Source organism: Erpetoichthys calabaricus, chromosome 6 (genome assembly GCF_900747795.2).
Source record: "Erpetoichthys calabaricus chromosome 6, fErpCal1.3, whole genome shotgun sequence".
In the NCBI taxonomy this organism is placed as follows: Eukaryota; Metazoa; Chordata; class Cladistia; order Polypteriformes; family Polypteridae; genus Erpetoichthys; species Erpetoichthys calabaricus.
Genome location: NC_041399.2, coordinates 44182026 through 44209788, shown reverse-complemented (window position 1 = coordinate 44209788; position 27763 = coordinate 44182026). Strand labels below are relative to the sequence as shown.

The following is a 27763-nucleotide window of genomic DNA, read 5'->3' as shown; positions in this document are numbered from 1 at the left end:
ATTCCTCAAAGGCATTGATAATGTAGATCCAAAAAAATCTTTCAGCTTAACAGTGAATCAAGTACAGTACTTGAGAACAACAGTGGAAATTAAGGGGAAGTGCACTTAAGACTGAAGCCAAGAAGCACTTCTTTATTCAAAGAGTTGTGGAAATCTAGAACAAACCGAGGAGAGATGAAGTTGAAGTAGAAACTCTGACAACCTTTGAGAAGAATCTGGGAGGGATAGTGGGACAGCTTAGCCATTATCTAAGCAAATGGGCTTGATGGACTGAATGGTCTCCTCTCGTTTGTTAAATTTCTTATGCTCTTCTCCTTCCTTCTCACACACCAATGGCACCAACTTAGACAAAAATGGTCAGATGCCAAACTAGAGATTTGTAGCTAAGGGTGTAGGAGCATGCCGGATGAATTACTGGCTGTGTCTTCTTATTGTAATTATGAAAACAGATAGACTCCAGCTGGACTTTTAAATCTTTAAATAAGAAAGTATTTCAGGTGATTTTCACTGAAAAATGTTAAAATCTGTCAAGCCAGAGAGGAAACATAAATACATGTATTGGTCTAAATTACTGGTTTAATAATGACTTCATTCAACAGATCTGACTCTGTCTTTTAACATTATATCAAAATATCTACTGCTTTAACAGAGAAAAAAGTTTTTTTTTTTTTACACTTCTTTTCTAATTAAGGTAATGGATTTTGCCTTTTAATATAATTTTTTAGACAGCATTTCACATTTATTTCTGATTATGGCTGAACTTTATAGCAATCATATAATCACATCAGCAGCTCGACCATTAAATTTGCTGATCTGCCACAAAAATTTAATTCCACTTTTTCTTAATTTGCACAAGCTATAGATTCTATCTGAGCTTCATTCTTAATGCATAGATAGTTTTAGAATGAAAGTGACAAAAGATTTTTTCTTTTCTTTCAGCAATAAAGATAACGATATGTAGAACCCTATTAATTTATAACAGTTTTAGCATAAAACAGTATATTTCAACATCTTAAAACACACCATTAACTATTGAAAATGCTTGTTTTCCATTTTTAAGTGGCTGAAGTCTAACAATAATGGAAGTCAAGCATTCCAAATGTTTCATAAGTGACTAGAATTATTAATGTGCACAAAATGAGACACTGTTTTGAAGTTCTAAGGCCCACAGTCCTGTAATAGTGTATACACATATACAATTCATGAAACACATGATGGCTTTTGCTGCCGTTTGTCTTGTGCTCCTTGCTGTTTATGTTCACTTTTCAGTTTGGGTTTCTGAAATGACAAAAGAGAAAGGAAATACGTTAACTTAATTATTAACTATTAATTATTATAGCATAATAATCTCAAATCCACTTAATCAAATTTAGGGCCATGGGGGACTGAAGCATATTTCAACAACATATGATGCAAAGCAGGAACCATCTTTGAATAGGATGGGAGTCCACCACAAGGGCGCACTCATGCATATACAGCAGGCAGTTTGGAAATGTCCTGTCAAGCACAGTGGAGGACCATTGGGATAATCCATACAGACATGATCAGAATGTGCAGTCGAAACACAGACAACTTCTGGGTGAAGGATTTCAGCTTGGAACGCTGGATCCATGAGGCGGCACTGAAACCCCACTGTGTTGCCATATTAGTTATATTAATTGTTAGAATATCATGTTATTATTTATTAACTGTTTCAATGAGTAAATAAAAAAAGATCTTTAGAACCTCCGAGATGAAGCTGCACTGTAGTTTTCTGGGCCCCTCCTTCTGCAGACAACCACCTGCAAAGAAATCATAAATCCAAGAATGAGAATCGAATTATACACCGTCTACTAAATGCAATGCTTAACAGATGACCACAAATCCCTGTCCATGTCCTTTATATAGTTGCGATATTCTTGAGGATGGAGTTGGGACTGTTGCTCATACCAGCCATCAAAGTTCAAGTGCACTCACTAGAGATTCATATTTCTAATTAGTTGGCTCTTTGTCTTCCTAGACTTATGTGTGTCTGTTATGTCAAAATCAGCTAATCATGACCCAGTCAAGCCTTTAGTGTGTATGATTTCAATTAGTTCATCATCAGTGTATTTTAAAATTGTTAATTAGAGAGGCTTATGTTCCTGAGGGCATCATGGAGAAACTGATCTTTTCCCGCGTGCTCTGTCTCAGGGAGCAGCGTTAAGGACATCACGGCATGTCTTACACCTCCTACATGGCCAGCAGGAAGTAAAGGCAAATGATCGGGCTTGTCCACTTTTGCTTGACTTATCTGGAGACCTGCGTTTGACCCCTAGTTAATCACTATGGTGACTGACTGCAGAAAAAGTCAATATCTGTATTTACTGTATCAAGTGTCTCAGAGTAGGAAGTCGGTCCCACCATGATTTAAATATGTTCCTGCTGTAGGATTTAAGATTAATAGCAGTTTATCAATTTTCCTAATTTAGGAAACTATTTTTAACTTCACCAGGATTTAGTAGAGCTCATGAGCTGTCCTAACTGACTGACTAAGAACTGTCGGAAGATGCCATTCAGGCAGGCACATCCTGGGAAAGGTAGAGTGTCTTAGAAACCCCAGACAACGATGAACTTGTAAAAAGATATCGATTTGACAGAGATGGAATAATATTAGTAACAAATCTTGAACGTTACATTATCGATCCATCTGCACAGCAAAGCCATGTGCTGTCAGTTGAAATGAAAGTTTTGGTAACATTAAAACCACTTCTTCAATTTTGCACCAAACCTTAAATGTCCTTACAATGCATGAAGTAATATGCTGAATTATACATTTTGCCACCACTCCATGTTAGGTAATGTTCAAGGAAGCTGCATTCAGCTGTTGGTATTGTTGGTGTCATTGGTGGGATTCGCATAAAGATCATTGGCCCAAATGTGGATGAGTATGCATAGCTGAATCTCAAGATACTGAAGTATCAACTCACAGGTGATCATGGATGCAACCATTGTTGTAGAAGTCCACATATTACCTTGAAGATAGGCAGGGCAGGATGGTAATTGACATCAAGATGTCACACAGGTACACTGAGTGTTGCATGAACCACTGGAATATTTGTGTTACACTTTACAAGCTCAGAAAGATTCAAGAAGGCAAGTTGAGGCTCCTGGGGTATTGGATAATGGAGCCCTGCAGAAGATAAGGCGGGGGGTTGGGGGGTCACAAGAAAGACATGGTATGCAACTCTGGAAGACGATTGGGAACAGTGGAAGAATGAACATGACTTCAGAAACAGCACAAGAATAGCCGTGTCCATTTTCTATAACTGTTACTTTACGAGGCATTTCTTGTAGCCATCACAAAGGGAAGCTGATTTTTCTGGAAGTAGGGCAGAGTGTAATAAACCTTTTATATGTTAGGTTCTTATATCTTAGATTTTTTTTATTTTCCAAGTATATCACCCAAATGATTTGAAGCCTAAAACAGATAATTTTCAATCTGTCACATTCTTCTCTTAATTGTTTGATTAAACCAGATAGTGGATGATGAATCCAAATAGGTGTAAATGCAGACAAGTCAGATGGAGAATTGTTAGCTCCTTTGTCATTTACATCATTCCTAAGAAGAAGCCATTAAAAACAGGAAATGCTGTGAATGCAGCTGTGAAATAAGTGAAATACGAAATTAAGGGTGAGGAACCTTAACAAGTGGGACCACTAAAATGACACATTAAAATATCACTTGAGCAATAAGTGCTTCATCAGCAATAATTCACTACTATTTAAGAAACTGAGTTGGAACAAAAACCTGCAGCCACTGCAGCCCTCCAGGACCGACATTGCCTACCCCTGCTCTATACTAAGACGGTTTAGATATTACTTTGATTTTCTTCCCACATTCCAAAGACGGGCTGGTTTTTGAACTGGTGACATCTGAGTTAGTGTGTGTGTTTGTGTGTGTGGGAGTTTGTCCTGTAATGGACTGGTGCCACATCCAGGCCTGGTTTCTGCCTTGCATTGAAGCTCCTGCCAGGATGGGCTTTGTTCCCCAAAACCCTGAATTGCATTAAGAAACTTTATGAACGGATGGATTTGTATAATTTATGGGCATTTCAGCAGTTCATTCTTTCATTATCTGTACCCACTTTGTCCAATTCAGGGGCACAGTAGCTGGAGCCTATCATAACAGCACTGTGCACAAAGCAGGAACAAATGTAAGGACAAGGTGACAGTCCATTATTAACATCAATCAATCATTTGTTTATATAGAGCTATTTTAGAATACATAATCACAAACCACTTGATTTTTCTTTATAAAATATTTTAATTAAATAGTGAAAGGTATAAGTCAAATTAAATGGTGTTCATTTTGCAAAGTCAAAATGGTGCTGCTGAATGAAGATTTGTTTTTCAAAATTTGAGGCAGCTCTCATTTAAAAATAAAGTATAAATGACTTTTAAATCTGGAATGTAAAAGGCTAAATCATGTAAGTCTGTTTCCTAAACATGAAACTCGTCTTGTATAGACAAATTCATAAAGAGTTTTAATTGAGCACTAAGAAGATTCAACGGCTTGTAATTCTGGCCCCATTCTGAAGTGAAAATTACTCAACTCCCTGTAACCAAAGACTTTAAGTGTTAAATTCCAAAATGGTTTGTGCTTGTGCTCACATGAAAAAAGTTGTTCTAGCTCAGCAGTGAAAAGGTTATGCTGCCATGAAATCCAGTTGTAAATGTGACCGTGCTCTCATAGTTGCTCAAATAAAAAGTCAGTAAATAATTATTCTGCTAGTTTATGTTTCCTGTCATAAGTCATACCACAGTACGGTATATTATAGGGGGATTACACACATAAGAGATGTTTCTGGTGGTAAAGAAGAATTTATAATGTAGTATTCCTAAATTTTTATTTGTGAGTGAGACTGGGTGGAAATACAAAAAGAAAAACGAGAACAGAACTTATATTGTAAGCATACTGAAGGCAAGTAGACAGGGAATTGGCTTGTAGGCCATTTAAGTCAATTCATCATATGGAATCTTAAGCAAAGTAGTGATATGGGAGTGCTCATTAGCACAATTAGAACGAGTGATCAGTACGAGGCTTCAGAGAGAGTTTGTTTTACGCAGAGCTAATATGGGGCTATCACAGTTGGATGTACAGTAACAGAGTCAATGCGCTGCCTTTGATACAGTAAGGCAAGACTGCAGCAGTTTTGTGTAAATACAAAATACATTTTCTGTTATATGTTTAATAATTGGTAACACTGTATAATAATGTTTAAATCATTTTTGTTAATAAATCTTTACAATGAATGGATTCAGATTTAGATTAGATACTGCTAAAGGATCTACAACTGAAAAAGCATTATACTGTACAATGCAATGCCAACATCTTTGTTGGATGAGTGGATGAGCGTGTCTGTTCTTTCTATTGTACTGGACCCATACAAAAGATACATTAACAATGAAGTTGGTGAGCAGAAGCCAGCTACAGGAATTCATTAATGATTTCATTAGTTTCCATCCATCTCTCAGATTTACAGTCAGCATTTCCACCACAACTCTACCATTTTAAGATATCAGTCTATCAGCTTTCCAGGTCTTAAAACCTTTACCTATTACAAGCCAGACTGACTGACGGAGTTACCTTCTCTATAGCTTCTTTCATTCCTGCTTTACTAAAAACTCTCATTCACAGTACCTTGGACTCCACTTCCTCCACAGTGATGAGGCCAATTTCTTTAATGAAGCCCTCAGAAAGAGGAGTTTCTTCACTGATGGAGGACACCCTTCTCATATTGTGGACAGGGCCATAAAAACCAAGCCAGGAGTAGACCTTGTAATACTCTAGGACAGGGGTGTCGAACTCCAGTCCTCGAGGGCTGCAGTGGCTGCAGGTTTTCATTCTAACCATCTTCTTCATTAGTGACCAGTTTTTGGTGCTAATTAACTTCTTTAGCCTTAGTTTTAATTAACTTGACTCAGACCCCTTAGTTCTTTCTTTTTCCTTAATGAGGAGCCGAACAATAATGAGACAAAAAACAGGCTGCCACATCACCAGCTAACCACATTGTCTTAACATAAAGAAAGGTGAAGGTCTCAGTAAGGCTGATCTCCGAGGTCACCAAAACATCTCGACAGTGTTCTTAGAAAAAAAAAGAGAATCAACAGTTTTGGAAATATCTGCTGTGGCAGAATGAGAGCAACAACAAGCCATGGAATTAAGTAATTGGTTTAATTAACAGCAAGAACTGGCTTCTCATTAAGGAACTGGTTGGAGTGAAATTGGCAGGAGTTTGAAGCCCCGGTTTAGCTGGTCATCTGTTGGCTCATTTCACATTTCATTTCTGTTTGGCTGTCATTTAATGAAGAAGCGAATCAATTCAGAGGACTGAATCCTTAAAAACAGGGTTATTAAAATGAAGGGAAAACAAGTTAATTAGCAGTGAAAACTGGTCACTGATTAGGAAAAGGGTTAGAATGAAAACCTGCAGCCACTGCGGCCCTCCAGGCCCGGAGTTCGAAACCCGTGTTCTAGGAGGAACCTCAATAATGAAACCTGCATCGTGCTGGCCCTCCCATTCCACCCTAACACTCTTTTTCTCCCACAGGACACCAAATAGATTTTCCTATTTTGCAGACTTATCCTTCCACAGGAGCCTTTTTCCCTAACCCTCTTCTTCTGTTGATCATTTAACTTACACTCTTAAAAGTAAAGGTGCCGGAGTAGTTCTTTAGAGTGCTGGAACGATTTTTGGTTCCCAAAAGACCCATCCACATGAAGGCTTAAGGAAGAATCTTTATTTGTTTAGATCCATAAGAAGCTCTATACAGTAAATAACCATGAAGAGATGTACTGTAGATTCATGAAAAACTAATGGGTCATGATTTAAAAAGGACTCTTGCTGCATATAGTCACAAAGGCTAAGTCTAGATTTTCTTAATCTGTTAGTGTTCTATAATACATTACAAATTCCAGTGTTTTTTTCTACCTATTGCAAAGTCTTCAAATCACAAATAACCAATGTCATGCACGTGCGAGTAGGAAGATGTTGTATGAACCAAGGGAAGGTAATTCCATGCCAGGCCAGGGGGTGGCGGGGTGCACTAAATCTTCTCTTGCTATCTCTGCAGACCAGCTGCGGGAAAACCTGTCTGACTCAACCTTGAAGATGTCACTTCTGGTTCTGGTGCCACAATTGACGTCAGAAGAAGGTCACTTCCCGTCTGACTATTTAAAACCACAATCTTTACAAACCATTATCAGTTCATTTCGGGACTCCAACCAAGAAACTTTTTATCAGAATTCAAGCCATTGTAGCCAGGGATAATATACAGGTGGCTGCCCCAAACCTTTTTAAGTGTGTCAAGTCTGATCATTTTCACACCAACTACATATGCAAAGAACTCTTCCCAGAATGAAATAGTGTTTGGTCAAGCGATGGTTCTATGTGAAATCACACAACCTATTAAAGAAGCATACCATTGAAGGACTGTTAATTTTTAAGAGTGTACACAAACTTCTTGTCCAGAGCTCACTTCACAGTGGACAGTCTCACTTCTCACCAGGCACTTTGAGCTGTAACAGGAGTCGCTGTGTCACTTGCAGATATGTCACCAACAATAACCTTGTATCTGCTCTCTCTGACAAATTCAACATTAAAAAAAGAGACCTTTTGCTAGTAGGGCAGAATGGTGGTTCTGAGGCTATGGAACGTTGCCAGTTTCAGACCCATAAAGGTCAGAAGTGATTCCACTCTGTTGGTCCCCAGAGCAATGCCCTTATGACGTTAACCTGCATCCAGCCCCTCAAGCAGTTCCTCCAACTTGCAAGGAAAAATTTGGAGGTTGGTGGCAAGATTGGCACTCCAGTCACTGTCAAAAAACCTCACTCTGTTCCATTCCATTCAAACTAGTGTAGTGCTGAGGTGGCACCCATTGCACAGCTGTACTTGGGTCCTAATTGGGATCCTGAGGTGGTTTGTCATGTGGTGGGTGCAGCAACGTGCTGTATCAGTGCATGCTCCCTACCTCTCTCTCTAGCTCTCTTTTGCTAGTGTAGAAATCATATTTACTGCATTTCTCCTCAAAATGTCCAGCCATCTGCACAAGTGAAACGGGGAGACAACTAGCAGACCATTTTAGGGAGCACGTTTGAGTCATTAAAATGAAAGACCTTGCAAAACCTTTTGTGGAACACTTCACATCCTCTGATGATAGCCACACTGATCTTTCTTTTTGTGTTCTTTCACAGGGCTTCAAAGACACTTTTAAAAGAAAAACAGAAGAGCTCATTCTCACACTGGGATCTCATACTTCTCCAGATATTAATGACCAACTGACTTTTTAATCTCTTCCTTCCTCTTCTTTAATGGTGGCCTTTTCCACACCTCATCTACTCTGGCTTTGTTCCCTCCTATATACATTACCTTCTGTTTAATTTTCAGCTGCACAGCCGAAGCATTGTGTCTTTAACCTTCTTTCTTTTTCAGTGTGGAAATAACCTTTCATTTTTTTTCCTCTGCAGACACACACTAACACATCACTAAACTAACTCCATTATATAACATTTGTTAATGAAATTTATTATAAAGTGTTACTATTATATAAATTCTGACTTAACAACATCTATGACAATCTGAAAGTACATGAAATAATAATCTGTTTCATATTATATTATGGGCAGCACAGGGGCACAGTGATAGCTCTGCTGCCTCGCAGTAAGGAGACTTGGGTTCACTTCCTAGGTCCTCCTTGAATGGAGTCTGCATCTTCTCCCCGTGTCTGCGTGGGTTTCCTCCGGGTTCCTCCCACAGTCCAAAGACATGCAGGTTAGGTGCACTGGTGATCCTAAATTGTCCCTAGTGTGTCCTTGGTGTGTGGGTGTGTTTGCCCTGCGGTGGGCTGGCGCCCTGCCCGGGGTTTGTTTCCTTCCTTGCTCCCTGTGTTGGCTGGGATTGGCTCCAGCAGACCCCGTGACCCTGTAGTTAGAATATAGCAGGTTGGATAATGGATGGATATTATATTATGTTTGTTAATGACTTATTAATAAAACTTTTAAACAGTGTTATCTTATAGTTTTGAGAATTCATTCTTTAAAAGATGCGAGTGAATGCTGCCTCACTTGGCATGTCAATAGCTGTGTGGAGTTTATATGTTCTGCTTGTGTCTTTTTGGGTTTCCATAGGGTACTCCCATAAAGTCAAAGAAATTCGGAGTATGGTGACTCTAATTTGGTCCTGTGTAAATGACTGCATCCAATGGTGGACTGGCACTGTACCATGTATTAATGTCAGCCTTGTGCCTGATGCTGTCAAAAAAGGTTACTGCCACCTATGACCTTATAATTGTGTTGTATAGGTTTGAAAAAGGAGGGATGAATGAATACGTTTGAGTGTGTTGTGTTAGTTGGTACTACAATATACAGCTGTCCAGTACAGGTCATTTCATGCTGATATTTCCAGTAATGGCTCTATAATTTGATTAAGTTTGAAAATAGTTGGTGAGATAGTGTGGTTGGTTGTGTTTGTAACTATGCCACTTATTAATCCATAATTTTTTATACTTTTTAAATAAATTTAAGGGACATGGCAATAGCTTAGCTAGTCAGCATTGGGTACAAAACATAAGCAAACAATGGATAGGAACTCATTTCAGTTGCAGGGCACCATCACACATAGACCCAAACAGTGAGGTTGAGAGTGAGAGCCAGCAGTTTGCATAATATGACACAGTCACAACTGCAGTTAGAAGTCAGAAGACCTGCATTTTGTTTATGGCACAGAGGCCTTGGGGGCTCATGGCCAGCCTGTCTGTGTCAGGATGTTGTGACATGGACAGCAGAGGGGATCTGAGCAACTTCTTACCAGTGGCACACACCAGCTGATCCCACTATCAGTTATTTACCCTGCACAATGAAGAGTTTGCTTCCTGAACACATTTGGGTGTATCTTACAGATTTTGGCCTGCTGATCACAAAAAGCGTCTTACAATTTCCTCATCATTTATAAAAACCACCCATATTTGTGATTTCCTTACATATTATTTATTACAGTACAACACCTACAACTGGAATATCAATGGTGCTACTAGGAATGCAATTTGGATATACCAAAAACTGTTTAATTTGCAATTGGGCCAGTCTCATTTCATTAAAAAGACCTGGCCATTCCACAAGAATTTGGGTCCCGGGCCAAAAAGTGAGGAACGTAAACCATTTTTCAATAAAACAAGGATATCATTGTCTTCTCTTCATATGAAACTTTTACAAGGAAGGTAAAGGATTTTGATATCTGAGATCTGATGTGTCCATGTAAAACTAATCCCAAGATTAAGGGAGGCATTTTTGTTGGTCCACAAATCAGGCACGTCATCAAAGACAAAGCAACTCAACGATCTACTTGAGGAAATCAAATGGAAGGCACTGAGAATTTTGTTGGCAACTTCAGGGCACCAACTTACTTCCAGTATACAAAACTTGCCCTTCTTTCCTGCTACTTTGGATGTAATCAGTGATGAACATGGTGAAAGGCTTCATGGGGACACTGTAACAATGGAAAAGCGGAATCAGGGTGATTGGAATCCATCAGTACTGGTGACTGTTGTTGGGTACGAGAAGCATCAGGTGCTGATTACAATTGAAATGCAATGTGTCAGTATTTTTAAATGATTAAACACCCTAAATTCAATAAAAGTTCAATTCAAGTTTCTTCAAATTTCTCTGTGATACAGTCAATCTGATATTATATTTGTCTTCAGTTTGAAGCTGTCTAGCATAATTACGAAAAATGTTTCAGGAAGTTAAACTTTTGAAGAAATCTTTTGTCTTTCCATATCAACTTAATACAATAATATGTTTGTGAAGGTGAAAGCTAAACCTGATAGCATCAGGCACAAGTCAGACACCAATCCTGGAAGCGACTATCTGGCCACCACCGGACACAGTTATGCACACTGGACCAATACAGAGTCACCAGTCAATGTACTGTAATTTCCATGTCTTTGGGGTGTGAAAGTAAGCATGAGTATCAGCAAAAACCCACAAATTCAAGGAGAGAACCTGAAAAATCCACATTGATGCTGATTTGGATTAAAAGAGGGCCCTCACTGCACGGCAGCAATGCAAATCACTGAGTTCACCACAAATTTTAATTACATTTAATAGAGGCAGCCACAATACATTTAATTTTTGGCTAAATCTACCTTAATGTTTTTATTTTGCCATCTTTTGTGTCATCTTACATTTATATAATGCAGGACTGGACCCATGTGTCATTGTTAGATACGATGTTATCAACATGCTCAGCCTTACAAAATGAAATATAAAATATTACAAAAGAGAAAGGAGGCCTGGCGAGTGAATGTCTACAACAATGCGATGAGTACAGATAATTAACCCGATGCCGCTCTCTTTTAGTTGACATGACAAGGAATTAGTGAACAAATGTGACAGCTTCATCATCATATTCCTGATGGCAGCACACTGCTAGACATAGAGAACAAGCTGCAGAAATAATCTCAGACAAAAGCCGTCATCGTCATCTTCAAGACAGGTGGGCTTGGTTGGCATTCTCTCCACAGAGGCCATCCTCCTGGTGTGTTTTCATAATTCTGCTTTTAGTAGTAAATTGCGACTGGCACCATATTTGATGGTAAAACCTTTCTGCCGCCTACAACACATTGGCTCACTGTCTAATTTGGTTCTAATGTCAGGCCTCTGCATGTGACCTCCTGAATGCATCACTACATCCTGGCACCAGCTGTGCTTCAAAAGCACTGGCTTCCCAGATGGCACCTAGTTAGCCCTTATTATTTGCACCTCAGCATCACGACAGTCATGGAAAGTAAAAAGAAGAAAACAAAAATGAAAAAATAATGTAGTCTGAATTGTCTATAGTGCAGTAAAGCATTCTCATAGATGATGAAAACCCATCCAGTTGATAACTTGTGAGACTGTGGAAAGAGAGGAGCCATAAAGAAAAAGACGAGCTGGGTGTCATGCATGCACATCAATGGATCACTTTCTGGCCTTATATGAGGTATATACTACCACCCCGGGTAGAGAGGGAGCGCTGGGACTAGCTATGCCTTCTTCTATTCGCTCCACAGTACCAAGATGCCAAGTGAGGGCATTTGACTCTGAGGCTACCGGAAGGAGGCGTCACTCTGTGAAAAGAACACACAGCAGGATAAAGCTCCTACTTGGTGACTGAGCATGAAAGCCTTTACAAAGCCTAATGGCTCCTTTTGATTTGGGAAGCATTTTGTTTTATCTTGCGCCGCAAAACACATATTTTAAAAATATTTTTCCTTTGATTAAACAGGGACAATCAGGTTGGCACCCCAACATTTCTCCTTTGGATTTGCATTTGTTCTTTCAACCACAGGAGGTACACCATTTTTATTAAATTAAAAGGTTAATTAATGACAGGGACAAATTAGGAGACTGGTTTGAGTTAAATCCTGCAGCTGCTTCGGTACACCAGGACTAGACCTGCTTACCCTTACTGGAATCATCTTTGCTTTGTGAGAGACTTTGGGATGATGCTGATTATTAATGAGGCTATAGAAAATAAAGGTGATGTGGTGTTTTGGCTCTACTAATCCAGGTGCAGTCACTGTCAGTGTGGTGTTTGCATGCTCACACAATGTTAAGGTGGAGCTTTTCATAGTTGAAAAATGTGATGGATACGATTTACTTCACTATACATGAAGGACTAACCGTTATCTATTACTACATTTTCAGGATTCAGTTTTAAAACACCTGAAGTTAACCTCACTGATACCAGTCAAACCACAAATGCTGAGGGATCACATGTTAACCCCATAGAGACGCTGTGGATGTGAGTCAGGAAGGTTTGCCTGTTGTGACGGACAGCCAGAGCAGTTTCCTGGCCAGGAGGTCGTCATGAAGGAAGGACCAGGGGAGCAGATGTGCACATGGCATTGCCTCCCCCAGAGCACTAGATGGCAGCCCTCATCGGTTGCAGCAGCAGCTCGGATTCCTGAAGAGCTCCAGGGCAGTTAGAGTTTGGCCTAGCCCTGTTATGTTCCATGGGAGCCACCAGGGGGAGCTGCAGAGCCCTACTTTGGGTTTCCACCACACCTGGGAGTACTTCCAGACAATGCTGTTGAGCCACCTGAAGTGCTCCCAGATGCAGCATAAAAAGGACCACCCCGCTTCACTCGGGGAGCCAGAATCGGGAGGACAAGGACAAAGCTTGTAAAGGAGGAGTGGAGTGAAAAACAGAAGAAGAGAGAAGGCAATGTGATGTTTATTTGCTGTGCTTTGTACTGTGCTGTGGTGTGGGGAGCGATTGGGACACGCTTCCCCTGTAAATAAACATGTGTTGTGTTAGCCTTGTGCTAACGTCTGTCCATGTTGGGTTTTGGAGAGTCGGAGAGCACCTGGTGGTCACACTGTATTAAAACATCTGTAGTAAACTTAACTAAAACTTTAATTTGATTAAAACTAAATATATACCTACATCTTTTTTCAGGTCTTGTCACTTGATTTTTGTGCTACATGCCTGCTTAATTTCACCCTCAATAGCAGTCACTAGTGGACAGAAACATGAGCATGCACAATGATTCCAGGGACAGAAGGCAAACCTTTATGGAATACAGTAATACAATAATTTTGTGAAATAATGCAATGATGTTTTGAGATTCCATGGTATAGTATAGTATTAGTAGTATAATAATAATAATAATAATAATAATAGCAACACAGTGGCACAGTGGTAGCGCTGCTGCCTTGCAGTAAAGAGACCTGGGTTCACTTCCTGGGTCCTCCCTGTGTGGAGTTTGCATGTTCTCCCCATGTCTGTGTGGGTTTTCTCCAGGTGCTCCAGTATCCTCCCATAGTCTAAAGACATGCAGGTTAGGAGCATTGACCATCCTAAATTGTTCCTGGTGTGTGTGTGTGTTCCCTGCAGTGGGCTGGCGCCCTGCCCAGGGTTTGTTCCTGCCTTGCGCCCTGTGCTGGCTGGGATTGAGACCCCCGTGACCCCGTGTTAGGATATAACAGGTTGGAAGATGACTGACTGATATGACTAATAATCATAATAATAATCATAATAATAATAATAAAAATAATACTACTAATAATAATAATGGATAGTAATACGGGACTAGTTTCCAGAAGACTGGGTTAGAATCTCAGCCCAGCCACTTTTCTGGATTTTCCTCTGACATCTGAGTGCAAACTCCTGCCAAATGAGCAAGTTAAGGTGTGTGCCTTTCTGTGAATGTACTCTGAATGAGGTAACAAGCTGCTTCCTGCAATGTGCCCTGTAGTGCTGGAGAAGTCTTTGACTCCCTGTGACTTTAAATCGAGCTGAGCAGGCCTAGCACAAGGATGTCAATAATAGTAATAATGCAAGTAAACATTACTTAGAGGATGAGCATTGAAATCTGTGGATTGACAAAATGGGGAAAGAGATCAGGGAATTAAAAGTATGAATGAAAGATGAATGCTGAACCCAGAGCACCTTTCACTATAAAAGTTCATTTGAAATGCAGTAGATGCTTTGTTAAATTTGATTTTATTAATTGCTTAATAATACCTCTGTCTGTGTGTCAAAACAATCTTACACTGCTAAAAATGAGACCCAGTAATGTTGGAATGCAAATATTAAGCAGGAGTTGGGGCTGGGTGCAACCTTTTACGTTCTGTCACACAGTGCACACTTGAACTCTGCTGCACAGCAGAGACGTTTGAGTTATAAAGTGAAGCAGCATGATGTCATCTTGTAATGGCTTTAACCTTTTCTTCTCTGAGAATTTGTGTCAGTACAGAATGTTCTCTTAAGATGATCATAAAAAGCCCGGACACATCATTGCAGCTAAGCACAAAAGTAAATCTTCTACAAAAGCAATAAATCCTGCTAAGTACCCGGCAGACAGATTTTACACTCTACAATGATGTGCTGATCTGAGGACCAAAACGAAAAAGCAAGCGTCTCATGCATAATGTGTAGCGCTATAAAATCTCCTGGCCGCAGAGCGTGATTAAGCAAGTATGCTATATTAATATATATTACCTGTTAACCATAACGTTGGCTCATGTCAATAGAATAAACACCAATAATGACAAAATGTACTGCGGCTGACCATTGGGTATTGGTGCTGTTTATTTAACTAGCATGTATCCATTTAATATTCAGTAGGGCCATAGACGGGCAGCTCACTAATGGCTGGTTCTTTCTTGCACATGATGCCGCCAGGTTATACATAAACCCATGAGATGAAGCAGCAGATACAAATCCAGTTTTGTATTTTTATTGGTCTGTGTGCTTCAGGCACATAGTCGAACACCTTTGAGTTTGTGAAGCAGCTCAATTGTGAGCACAACTTCCCAAGATGCTTTGAAAAGGTACACCCACATCACTAATTTTAGTGACTTACTCAAGGTCACACGTTAAGTCAACTGAGGGAAAAGAACCAAACACCAATCTGCCTACCCAGACAAACAATAATCAAATAGTGAAACACAAATGAACCAACAGAACTGTAAAGTCCCAGAGGACCACATTGCCCATTTGCAAGGTTTGTTTAGTGGCTGTTATGGAGGTTAATTGACTTCATAAACTGCTCAGCTCTCATGTTGTTTTCTCAGTGCAACCACTCCTTAGTTACCTTGGCTATTTCTCTTTCCTCCTACAGTTCTGAAATTTGCAAAAAAAGTCCCCTTATCTCTGTCATTTTCTAGAACAACAGAACATTTGAACAATCTAGACAAGAACAGGCCATTCAGCCCAACAAAGCTCTCCAGTCCTATCTAATTATTTCTTCCAAAAAACATCAAGTCGAGTTCTGAAAGTCCCTAAAGTCTTACTGTCTACCACAGTACTTGGTAGCTTATTCAAAGTGTTGATCATTCTTTGAGTAAAGAAAAACTTCCTAATGTTTGTGCGAAATTTACCCTTAACAAGATTCCAATGGTGTCCCCGTGTTCTTGATGAACTCATTTTAAAATAACAGTCTTGATCCACTGTAGTAATTCCCTTCTTAATTTTAAACACTTCAGTCTTGTCTCCTCTTAATCTTCTTTTGCTTGAACTGTAAAGGCTCAGCTCTTTTAATCTTTCCTCATAATTCAACCCCTGTAGCCCTGGAATCAGCCTAGTTGGTCTTCTCTCGACCTTTTCTAGCGCTGCTATGTCCTTTTTGTAGTCTGGAGACCAAAACTGCACAATGTACTCAAGATGAGGCCTCACCAGTGCATTATAAAGGTTGAGCAGAACTTCCTTGGACTTGTACTCCACACATCGTGTTATATAACCTAACATTCTGTCGATATCTTAGAGTCCACTACCACTCCTAAATCTTTCTCATAAGGTGTACTCTCGATTTTCCGACTGCCCATTTTTTATTCAAACCTAACATTTTTACTTCCTGTGTGTAATTGTTTATATTTACTGACATTCAATTTCATCTGCCACAAATCTGCCCAAGCCTTTATGCTATCCAAGTCCTTCTGTAATAATATAATGGATTCCAAATTATCTGCTAATCCACCTATCTTGGTATCATCTGCAAACTTAACTAGCTTGTTACTTATATTCCTGTCTAAATCATTTATATACAGTATATTAAAAATAGCATTGGATCTAGCACTAACCCCTGTGGAACACCACTCTTAACATCGGCCAGTTCTGATGAAGTTCCTCGCACCATCACCCTCTGCTACCTGTGTCTCAGCCAATTCTCCACCCTGAACTCCCATTTTTTTTAGTTTGATGCCCAACCTCTCATGTGGCACCTCATCAAATGCTTTCTGATAGTCAAAATAAATAATATCATATGCTCCACTTTGATCATATCCTTGTGTTACCTCCTCATAGAATTCCAGCATGTTAGTAAAACACTTCTGCTGGAGGATGGCCTTTCACATCTACAGTTGAGATGCTATGATGGATGGTCAGGGTCAATTGAATACTTCTGTACTTTAGAGAATCTGAAAGGCTGTTTCCCAGCAGCACTCTTTACAATTTGTTCCAAAGTACTCACCGTGAAGAAAGTGACGTGAAAATTCACAGCAAAGTATATATGTGTCAACTGCACATTGGTGCAGACTTTTCAATAGTGTGCCACTGGTGGCAGAAAATTTCAGTATTTTTGTGGCCACTCCCTAACAAATATTTAAAATAATTCAATCACTCTATTTTCAAACCCATTTAACCCAGTTACAGATTTGTGGGGAAGAAGCCAGAGCTGGCAGATTTGGGAGTAAAGAAAGAACCAGACCTGGACAAAAGAACAATCAGTTATGGGACACACTCATGCATACACCCTCATTCAATCATACAAAGGTCAAATTAGTGTAACTGAGGTCTCATTGTATGCTACTACATTCATCAATCCTTCCCAGAACCTACTTTGTCCAATTTATGGTCACGAGAGCTGGAATCAATTCAAGCTGCGTTACACACAAGACAACTACCACTGCACACAATGGTGCTGCATCACAGGACACACTCAACAGCAAACCACAGCCAACAGTACCTAGCTCTGCATACAATTACATGACAGCAAATGTGTTGTCTTAAGGCAGGCATGGTGGCACAGTGGCTTGCAAGCTCTCCGTATGACTGTGAGTTTTTTTCATGGATAGTCTGATTTTCTCCAACATTCCAAAGATATGCACATCAAGTGGGAGTGTGTGCATAGCTGTGCCTGCCACTGTCCTTCCTCACTGTCTTCAATCATCCAACTAAACAGTTGCACATTGCTAACAGTCACGAGGGCTGGTGCCAATCATAGGAGCATCAGGTGCAAGGCAGGAAGCAGTTCTGAATGGGCTTCAGGTTCATCATAAAGAGCACCCTCTCTCCTTCTTGGGACAATGCAAATTTGAATTGAAACTCATTAATTAATAAAAATGCATGCAGACACAGGGAGAGCATGCAAACACAAGGACAAGACTGGCAGTTACACCCAATCTAGTGACACAAACAACTACACACCATGTCACCCGTATTTAATAATGCAAATTAATTAATGATGAAGCTTATGAAATATGTCACATAAAGCATCTAATGTTTCTTAATTTGTAGCTCTGCAGAGATCACACAAATAATCACCAATTAACATGATTTTTGGTACCTGCTGCATGGGAAAATGTATTTCATTCCTGAGGTCTGTTGGGTGATTTCAACTTTTTCCAGGAACCATCCACTTCCTAAAAAAAAAAGAGATATCAAATGATAAAATAAGTGTTTGCAGAATAAATGCAATTGTTGTTTTAATTAATTGAAATTATAATACAATGATATTCAGAATTTTTCAGATGTGGTAATTATTTCATACATGATAAACTACTGTACTGCAGTTTCCATGTTCCAGATTCCTATTTTGAATCCCAGCCCAGGCATTATCTGTGTAGAGCCGGCATGTTCTCTTAATAGATTTATTATTATTATTATTATTATTATTATAAGCATCATCATCATCCATTTTTGAGGGGGTACTCTAGTTTTCTCACTATATCCTAAAAATGTGCAGGCTAGTTTATTTACCATAACATGACATTTTCCAGTCCACTCGAACCACTGGGATGGGCTCTTTGTCTATTGTTTACAAGTACAAGTTTTTAAATTTGGACTGTAAGATGTATTATTTTAAGAATATATGGAAACAATTTTGTAATTCTCTCCTATTGTTCTGATCTGATATTTTTCAGGTGAGTAAGACAGATTTAAAGGTAGGCCTGCTATAGTCACTAGTGATGGTGCCACAGAGTAGTTGATTAGTACACATTAGTAAGTAAGATTTTCACTGTACTCTGTACACATGACAATAATGGCCCTGTAAAACTAGAAGTGGAAAAAGAAAGTGGGAGGGAGAAGAGAGAAGCAGATGTCAGAGATGGAAATGGTCACATACCCACTTCTTCAAAAATGTCTCCAAGAGTAAGAATGCCCTGACTTTCCAGGAGATATAAAGAGACAGGAGTTTCTCTGATATGTAGAGAATGGATATGGAAGACCTGAGTCTATGTCATTTAGGATCTGTGCAAATATGTGTTTCTTCACCTTATGCCATATAATGAGGGCATATTTGATTAGTTAATTACAAGTTAATTAGCATTCTCTCAATTAGAGTTCAGTGAAAGGAAGGGTGAGCAAAAATTTGGGAGTTGCCAAATTTGATTCAATATGTAACCAGGAAGGTGGAATTAGTGGTGGGTTAGTCATTACCAAGGAGGCCATAGAACCAAAGCCTAATGATATACAGTAGTTCACACTATCAGATTTGCTGTGAATCAAGGTCTGAAGTTTATTAAATAGCCTTCCCTTACCCTAAAATAAGACAGAGAGGAAGGAGTGGACATTTGCCCAATATTTAGGCAGTGGGGGTAATGGTAGTATGGTGATTATAAATGTAAACTGAGGAACAATGTTCATTTTAACAACTGCTCAGAGTGAAATGTAAAAGGGTGGGATGACCAAAAGATTGCAGAGTCTTTAAATTAAAAAAAAAACCTAAGAATAACTAAATGTAATAATCATACATGTAAAAAATAGGGAAGAGTTCCACAACATGTTATTTTCTTGATGTCTTCACTGTACAAGAGATACTGTTTGGGTAAGAGGCCTTTTGCTTCCAGCCTGAGGTCTTGTCAAGCTGAAAAGAAGTGCAGTGCATGCTGGGGAAGTCAGAACACAAAGCAGGACTTTGAGTTTGTTTTTTGATTTTTTTTACTTTTGCTTGCTTGGCTGGGAATCTCAGAGAATTAACCTTGAGCTTTCTAATAATGCTGTTTGAAGCTTTTAATGTATCTTTTCCAATTTCTCATAGTAATGTCAGTATGCTCTAGTACTGGTGTGTGTGAGTGTTTTCTCCTATTTGGGCAGGAATCCCCAATTCCTGAGCTGCTTTTTTAAACCGTAACTAAGAGTCACCTCTCTCTTTCTCGCTGAATCTTTGCTTGAGAACACACAACCTGCAAAAAACCTGGGAGTGGACTGGTCATCAGCATTTCACTACTTCTGCTTAGACTGATTCAAGATTTAAAGCACCCAGATTGTATGATTCTGTGTATCACCATATATGCACTGATAAGGATTTTAATATCAATTTAAATAAGAGCTTAAAAGTCAATGCCTCTGTCTAATGATTACTAGCATACCCAAGAAGGTAGATTGTCCATTCCTTGTCTAGCTGTAGTTCCTTAAGGGCACAAAAGGACACATATAAGAAGCCCACTATTGGTGGCAGAACTGGGTTGAAGTAAAGGAGAGAAATAAAAGACAGTCCCAGTCAGTGAGCAGCCTGCCTTTAGAGGTCCCTAGAGTTGAATATGCAGGCTACAATGCGGACACTGAGACAGATAAGAGGTTACAGGAAACAGTTACATAGCTGGTGTTGCCATTTCTTCTTACTCCCCATTACGTAAAGACCCTGTAGCGGGGCCACATAGTTAGTGTTAAATGTCAGTTCTGAGTGCGTCTCGTTTCATTGTCCCGTTTACTGTTTGTGTATCAGTTAATGCAGTCCCCGTAAAGGGGGATGGATGATGGAAGGAGACCACAGCCACAAACCTGGAAAACACCGGTTTACAATTAATCAATCACAGCCGTCACAGGACTATTTAAGCCAGCAGGAGGAGAAGGAAGGGGAGAGGAGAGAAGGAGATTTTTTTTACATTCACGACCACGAGCCAACTGTACCTGTTATTTTCCATATCGCGCTTATCCATCCAGTTTGTTTTTCCATCTGCCGGACTTGCTTCAAGGACCTCACCACGAGAGACCCCAGGGTCGGACTTAATCATCCACCACACACCAAGGATTCACGGTGAGGCTGCTCCATTTTTTCCGGGGAGAATCAAACGTCTCAATTTCACTAATTCAGTCAACCGCTTTCAGGACAGTTTCTTTATTACCGGACTCAAGTTCACAAGCATTCAGTTTATCAGTCATTGTTGTTATTCGTGTTGTGTGTTTATATGTTACAGGGACAAGGGAGGGTTTTTGTTGTATTTATATTTGGTGGTGTCTTGTTATTGCTGGGGTGGAGGGATATTTATATTTATATGTTTCTATTTTTTGCATGTCTTGTTTCACTTAATACATTTAATCCGTTTAAATTTTACATCCTGTTGTTGTGTACTTATCTTTTCATCGTCGATTGTGGGGAAAAGTTTAATTGGTTAGAAGTACGGCTTGATAATTAGATTATTTCTCAGTAAATCATCCAGGCCACAGGTCTTGGAAGTGTAGCTGCCGGCTGGGTGAAGGGGTCGGCCGTTACATAAAGTGGTGCCCTCTCTGAGGAATCTAAATAAATATCTATCGCTGTCTGCCTTTAAACATTTTCCCCAATTAACATGTCTATAGTGCGTGCCGAGCAGGACGACACCATTGCTTCGCCACGGTGTGATGATGGAGTAGCCGGGGCGCGGCACGTCACGGTCAGAGCGTGTTCAGCGGTGCAGGAGATGGTGGATTCGTTGCAGTCGCTGTACCTCGAAGATCACCATGGACCTGAGGAGGAATGCCTGGAGGATGTCTCGCCTCCGTGGGAAGATCTGGCACAACAACTAACCCGGCTGGATGAGAAAGTCCGCGAGGTTGCTGAAAGTGCGCTCGGGCGCGAAGATGCCTTGCGGGCTCGCATCAGCAGCTCCCAGGAGGAAGTAAAAGAATACATCAATGAGCAAGTTCAACTCCTGGGGCGGGAAATCATGTTGTGCCTCCAGAGGCGGGATCAACGCTGGCAAGAAACTCTTCAGGGGGAGGTCCGAAGGAGTCTCCAGACGTTACATCAGTCACCCTGTCATTCAACGCCGTACGGGTCTCGTGGGGGGGGGGGGGGGTGAATGCATCAATCAGCCCTCTGTTCCTGGGGTGCGCCTTTCCTTTCCCAAGTTGGGGGCTCCATATAACATCGATGATGTCCTCAACTTTGTGGAGGAAGGGGAGGCGTACCTGGCTGTTAACCCTTTAACCCCAGAAGAGCTTATGGGGGTGATAGGGGCATCCCTCTCGGGGCTGGTGCGGAGCTGGTGGCTGACGGCCAAGAAGAACATTAAAGACTGGAGATCCTTTCGTCGATCTTTCCTCGTGGCTTTTCTTCCGGAAGACTATGAATCTGAACTGGAGGACAAGCTGCGATCCATGGTGCAACTGCCTTCGCAATCCATCCGGGACTTCGCCTATGAATATCGGGCTTTGTGTTTGAAGTGGCGGCCGGCTATGTCTGAAGAAGAGGTGGTCCGCCGCATCCTTAATGCCTGTAACCCGCGGTTAGCTGGGGGTCTCAGGGGGGTTGTGGGGTCGGTGGAAGACCTGGTGAAGGTGGGCTCACAAGTGGAACGGGACTGGGGAAACTCAAAAACGTACTGGAATAAAATACAAGCCAGTACACGAGAAACCCAGCCCCTAAAACCCCAGTGAGCCAAACCTTGCCGGTCGGAAGCCATCATGCAAGCGAGTACGTCCCTCCTGATCGTCCCAGTGAAGCTGCGGGGGTGGCCGGTGGATGCGGTGGTGGATACAGGGAGCCATCACACCTTAATCCGCTCAAGCATGTGGAAGAAGATTAGCCGACCGACAGACAACTTAACATCTGCTCCGTCTGTCCGATTTGTATTGGCAGATGGGAGTGAACACAGGGCCCTGGGCAAAGTCCCCTTGAGGTACAGTGTACTCTCCACCACCTGGGAAATGGATACGTATGTCCTGGATGACCCGTTACTCCTTGGGCTGGACTCTTTAACCACCATGAGGATGACCATCCATCTCAGTCCCAGGGGGTATGCAGTGCCAGGGGAAGGGGTATGCGACTTCATTCATAAATCAAAAGAAGATCTGGGCTCAGAATTCATTGGCTTCTACGCGGCAGTGAGAAGTGACGTAAGCACCTCGGCGGCAGCCCCTGTGGAGGAACAGCCCGAAGAGGTGAGGCCGGGGCTGAAGAAGTGGGCCGAGGTGTGGACTGAGAAATTAGGAGTCGCCCGTGGAGTTACCCACGTGATCCACACCTCGGACGAAGTTCCAATAAGGCACCGAGCCTACCGCGTTTCTCCACTAAAGAAGGGCATAATTAAAGAACATCTTGATCGAATGCTCGCCGAGGGAATAATCGAATCTTCTTCCTCCTCCTGGGCGTCCCCTGTGGTCCTCGTGAAGAAGACGGATGACATCTATCGTTTCTGCGTAGACTACAAGTGGGTTAACAGGAAGACGAGCCTGGACGCATATCCCATGCCCCTGGTTCATGAGATTCTGGAGTCACTGCATGGAGCTGCAGTTTTCAGCACACTAGACCTCCGCAGTGGCTATTGGCAGGTGCCGATGGACGAGGGGAGTAAGAGGAAGACGGCAGTCATCACCCCTGAAGGCTTGTTCCAGTTCAAAGTCATGCCTTTTGGGCTTAAAAATGCTGGGGCCACCTTCCAGCGGCTCATGGAACAAGTCCTGAGGGGGTTGATAGGCAAGATCTGATTTGTATACATCGACGACGTCATTATTTACTCCCCTTCTATTAAACAACATCTCCAGGACCTGGACACCATCTTCCAACGATTACATCAAGCGCACCTTATGCTGAACACGAAGAAGTGTACCTTCATTCAACCCCACATACGCTTCCTCGGGCACATTCTTTCATCTGAGGGGGTAGCTGTAGACCCCGAGAAGACCTTAGCCATCCGAGACTACCCCACACCCACGGATTTGAAATCTTTGCAACGTTTACTTGGGTTAGTGGGGTGGTATCACAAGTTCATTCCCCGGATGGCTGATATAGCGGCTCCCTTGAATAACTTAAGAAAAAATGATGTCCCGTGGGAGTGGACAACGGAATGCCAGGACGCGGTCGAGCAACTAAAGAGCCACCTTCAAGAGCCGCCCGTTCTGGCCCAGCCAGATCCGCAGCTCACTTTCCAGGTACAAACCGATGCCAGCAATCTGGGGCTTGGCGCCGTGCTCACTCAGAAAATCCACCAGGCTGAACACGTCATTGCTTACGCCTCTCGAGCCTTGCACGGCGCCGAGCTCAATTATTCGACAGCTGAAAAAGAGTGTTTGGCTGTCGTGTGGGCTGTGGAAAAATGGAGACACTATCTGGAGGGGGTTGAATTTGAAGTGTACACCGACCATCACGCTCCGACCTGGGTATTTAATCACCCGAAGACCTCTTCTCGTCTAACCAGGTGGGTACTACGCCTCCAGAACTTTACTTTCAAGGTGACCTATCGGAAGGGCTGTGGCAATATCGTGCCTGATGCTCTGTCCAGGGTGTCAGAGCCACCGGGGATGGTGTGTTTGGCAGAAGCAAAGAAGATGATCCTCCCTCTGCCAAGAAGCCTTGAAGACCTGGCTCAAACACAAGCCACCAGTCCATTCTGCCAGAGCATCAGGGAGGGACTGGAACAGCAGCGTACCGACCGGGTACACTTCGTGGACCTCCAGGGGGTTCTGTACAGGACCACTCCATCCTCCCTTGGGGGTCTGCAACACCAATTAGTGGTCCCGGAAGAGCTCATCCCCGACTTTCTAAGCTACTATCATGACAGTCCTTTAGGTGGTCACCTTGGAAGGACAAAAACTTTTTATTAAAGATCCTGGGGGTTGCGTGGTGGCCGTCTGTCCGGAAAGACGTTTGCCACCATGTGAAGAAGTGCATCACCTGCCAGCAGCTCAAAAACCCACCTGGTAAACCGGCAGGATTTCTACAATCGACAATCACGGATGGACCGGGGGAGACTTTGGGAGTCGACCTGATGGGGCCATTTCCTGTTACCAGCTCGAGGAAGACCGTCCTGATGGTGGTGATTGATTATTTTTCAAAGTGGGTGGAGCTGTTTGCATTAACAGACGCAAAAACCAACAAGATCTGCTCCACCCTGAAGGACGAAATCTTCACCCGCTGGGGGGTGCTGAAGAACATCGTCTCAAACCGGGGTCCGCAGTTCACGAGCTCTGTATTAGATGAACTTTATACAGCCTGGGGAGTGAAGAAAAACCTGACGACAGCTTACCATCCCCAGGCCAACATGACAGAGCGAGTGAACCGGACCCTGAAGAACATGATCGCCTCCTATGTGGGTGAACGCCATCAGGATTGGGATAAATGGCTCCCCGAGCTTCGGTTTGCCCTGAACACCGCTGTGCATGAAGCCACAGGTGAGATGCCTGCTTTAGTTGCGCTGGGCAGACAGCTAAAGGGCCCGCTTGACCGACTCCTTCCCAGAGCCCCTAGTCCAGAAACCACCAGTTACAATAACTTATTTAAAATGGAGGAATTACGGCGGAGAATCCAACAGAGGTTGGTGAGTTCGACATCCAGACATGCCAAGTTATATAATACCCGGCGTAAGGAACGCACTTTCAGCCAGGTGATTTGGTCTGGATTAGAGCTCACCATCTCTCGGATTCCAGCAAAAGGTTCTCCGCCAAGCTAGCGCCTAAATGGTTAGGTCCAGCCAAAATCATATCGCAAACAGGTCCTGTTAATTTCCAGTTTCAAAGGGGTATCGGCACTGACTCCAAGCTAGACACCATCCATGTGGTCAATCTCAAGCCGTACTTCGGCCCTCCCTTGTCCAAGGTTGGGGGGGGAATGTAGCGGGACCACATAGTTAGTGTTAAATGTCAGTTCTGAGTGCGTCTCGTTTCATTGTCCCATTTACTGTTTGTGTATCAGTTAAAGCCATCCCCGTAAAGGGGGATGGATGATGGAAGGAGACCACAGCCACAAACCTGGAAAACACCTGTTTACAATTAATCAATCACAGCCGTCACAGGACTATTTAAGCCAGCAGGAGGAGAAGGAAGGGGAGAGGAGAGAAGGAGATTTTTTTTACATTCACGACCACGAGCCAACTGTACCTGTTATTTTCCATATCGCACTTATCCATCCAGTTTGTTTTTCCATCTGCCGGACTTGCTTCAAGGACCTCACCACGAGAGACCCCGGGGTCGGACTTAATCATCCACCACACACCGAGGATTCACGGTGAGGCTGCTCCATTTTTTCCGGGGAGAATCAAACGTCTCAATTTCACTAATTCAGTCAACCGCTTTCAGGACAGTTTCTTTATTACCGGACTCAAGTTTACAAGCATTCAGTTTATCAGTCATTGTTATTCGTGTTGTGTGTTTATATGTTACAGGGACAAGGGAGGGTTTTTGTTGTATTTATATTTGGTGGTGTCTTGTTATTGCTGGGGTGGAGGGATATTTATTTATATGTTTCTATTTTTTGCATGTCTTGTTTCATTTAATACATTTAATCCGTTTAAATTTTACATCCTGTTGTTGTGTACTTATCTTTTCATCGTCGATTGTGGGGGAAAAGTTTAATTGGTTAGAAGTACGGCTTGATAATTAGATTATTTCTCAGTAAATCATCCAGGCCACAGGTCTTGGAAGTGTAGCTGCCGGCTGGGTAAAGGGGTCGGCCGTTACAACCCTAAGAGGTTAGTTGGTGCCTTTTGCTTTAGGTGATCTGATGACACAATAAACACTCACCCAGTAATGCTGCATGACTGGACTCTGGTACTCACCAAGTCTTTTCCCATCATGGCCAATTTCAATTTTTTTTAAGTTTCCCAATGGCTTTGTTTTGATTTTAAATGTGTCGACCTGTAATTTGAAAATATTTCACATTTTAAATTACAGTAAGGTCATGTATATCAAAAACAAGCTTTACAATACAGTACATGTTAATATCAAAAACCTGCTAATATTCTTTCCCAGAATACCTACTTGATGAGCCTGTCTCATTTACTGCTCTGTAGATCTCAGGCAAGAATAACAAGTACTTGCCCAAATGTCTCATGGACCTTTAGGAGGATCTTATGCTAACCACACCTATTAAATGTAGCTAGGGGGGCTATGCCAAAAACACTGATAAATGTAAAGGCGAAAAACTTGCTGTATGCCCGTAAGATAAAATAATGGAATATAAAAACACTCTAAGCTTGGAGCATACATAGAAGCTATGTATGGAACGATCTGCTTGTTAATATAAGAAATGCCCATTCGGTCTCAGGATGAAATGTCACTGCTTTAGTCTAGATGTCCTGATTAGAGCTACTGATTATCTGTGCATATTGCATTTCTGTTTGTTAGTCTATCGTACAAAAATATAAGTAATACAATAATTATGAACTGTTACTGACCTCCTTCTTTTCTGTTTCTCTTCTCTGCATCCTACTTCTAGCCCTTGGTGCCACTGCTCTGCGTCCGAACTATTTTGCTACCCAAGGAAAAGACAACTAAAGATACTGGACACCTTGGAATCAACATTTTCATCATTGAATGTATAGGAGAATGCATAGGAGCTGGGGGACAGCCAGCTGGCAGAGGTCTTCAGGACAATGATATGTCTGACTTTGTCTTTGGCTTTCTAGGATATCAATGACCATGGACCCTCCAGAGGTTTTGGTTTCTCAAGGGATGCTGCTGACTGGAGATTTTGTTTTCCTCTTTTCTATTGTCAACAGCCTATAGTTTAACAATTAACTAATGGACAAATATTGTTTGGCTCCTGTGGTACCCGGCTGGGGTTCATGCCTGGCCGGGATGCCCAGGAGGACCGGAGGAGGGCTTGTGCCTCCTCCAGAACACGAGGGGGGCGACTGCCCTGGTTGCTTTGGGGGCCACGGGTACAGAGCATGGAAGCTCTACCCTGTAGGGGCCCGTGGTCACCGTCAGGGGGCACCCCGATGCCTTGGGAGCCCTGGACCTCAGCAATTCCGCCACACCCGGAAGTGCTGAGGGGAAGAGGATTGGGGACACCCGGAGGACTTCCGGGTACACAGCCAGAGCTTCCACCACACAGGGGT

At 42.0% G+C, this 27763-nt stretch overlaps 1 protein-coding gene across 1 annotated transcript in view; it reads right to left on the bottom strand.

The window, feature by feature from the left end:
• Window positions 1-533: 533 nt before the first annotated feature.
• Window positions 534-27763, bottom strand: part of LOC114653043 (lipoxygenase homology domain-containing protein 1-like) — a 394200-nt gene continuing 366970 nt past the window's right edge. Inside the window, 4 exon segments of the mRNA XM_051929357.1 lie at window positions 534-1278; window positions 1726-1781; window positions 18070-18145; window positions 26480-26558. Of these exon segments, the coding sequence (XP_051785317.1) occupies window positions 1259-1278; window positions 1726-1781; window positions 18070-18145; window positions 26480-26558 (231 nt within the window). The 3' untranslated portion in view covers window positions 534-1258.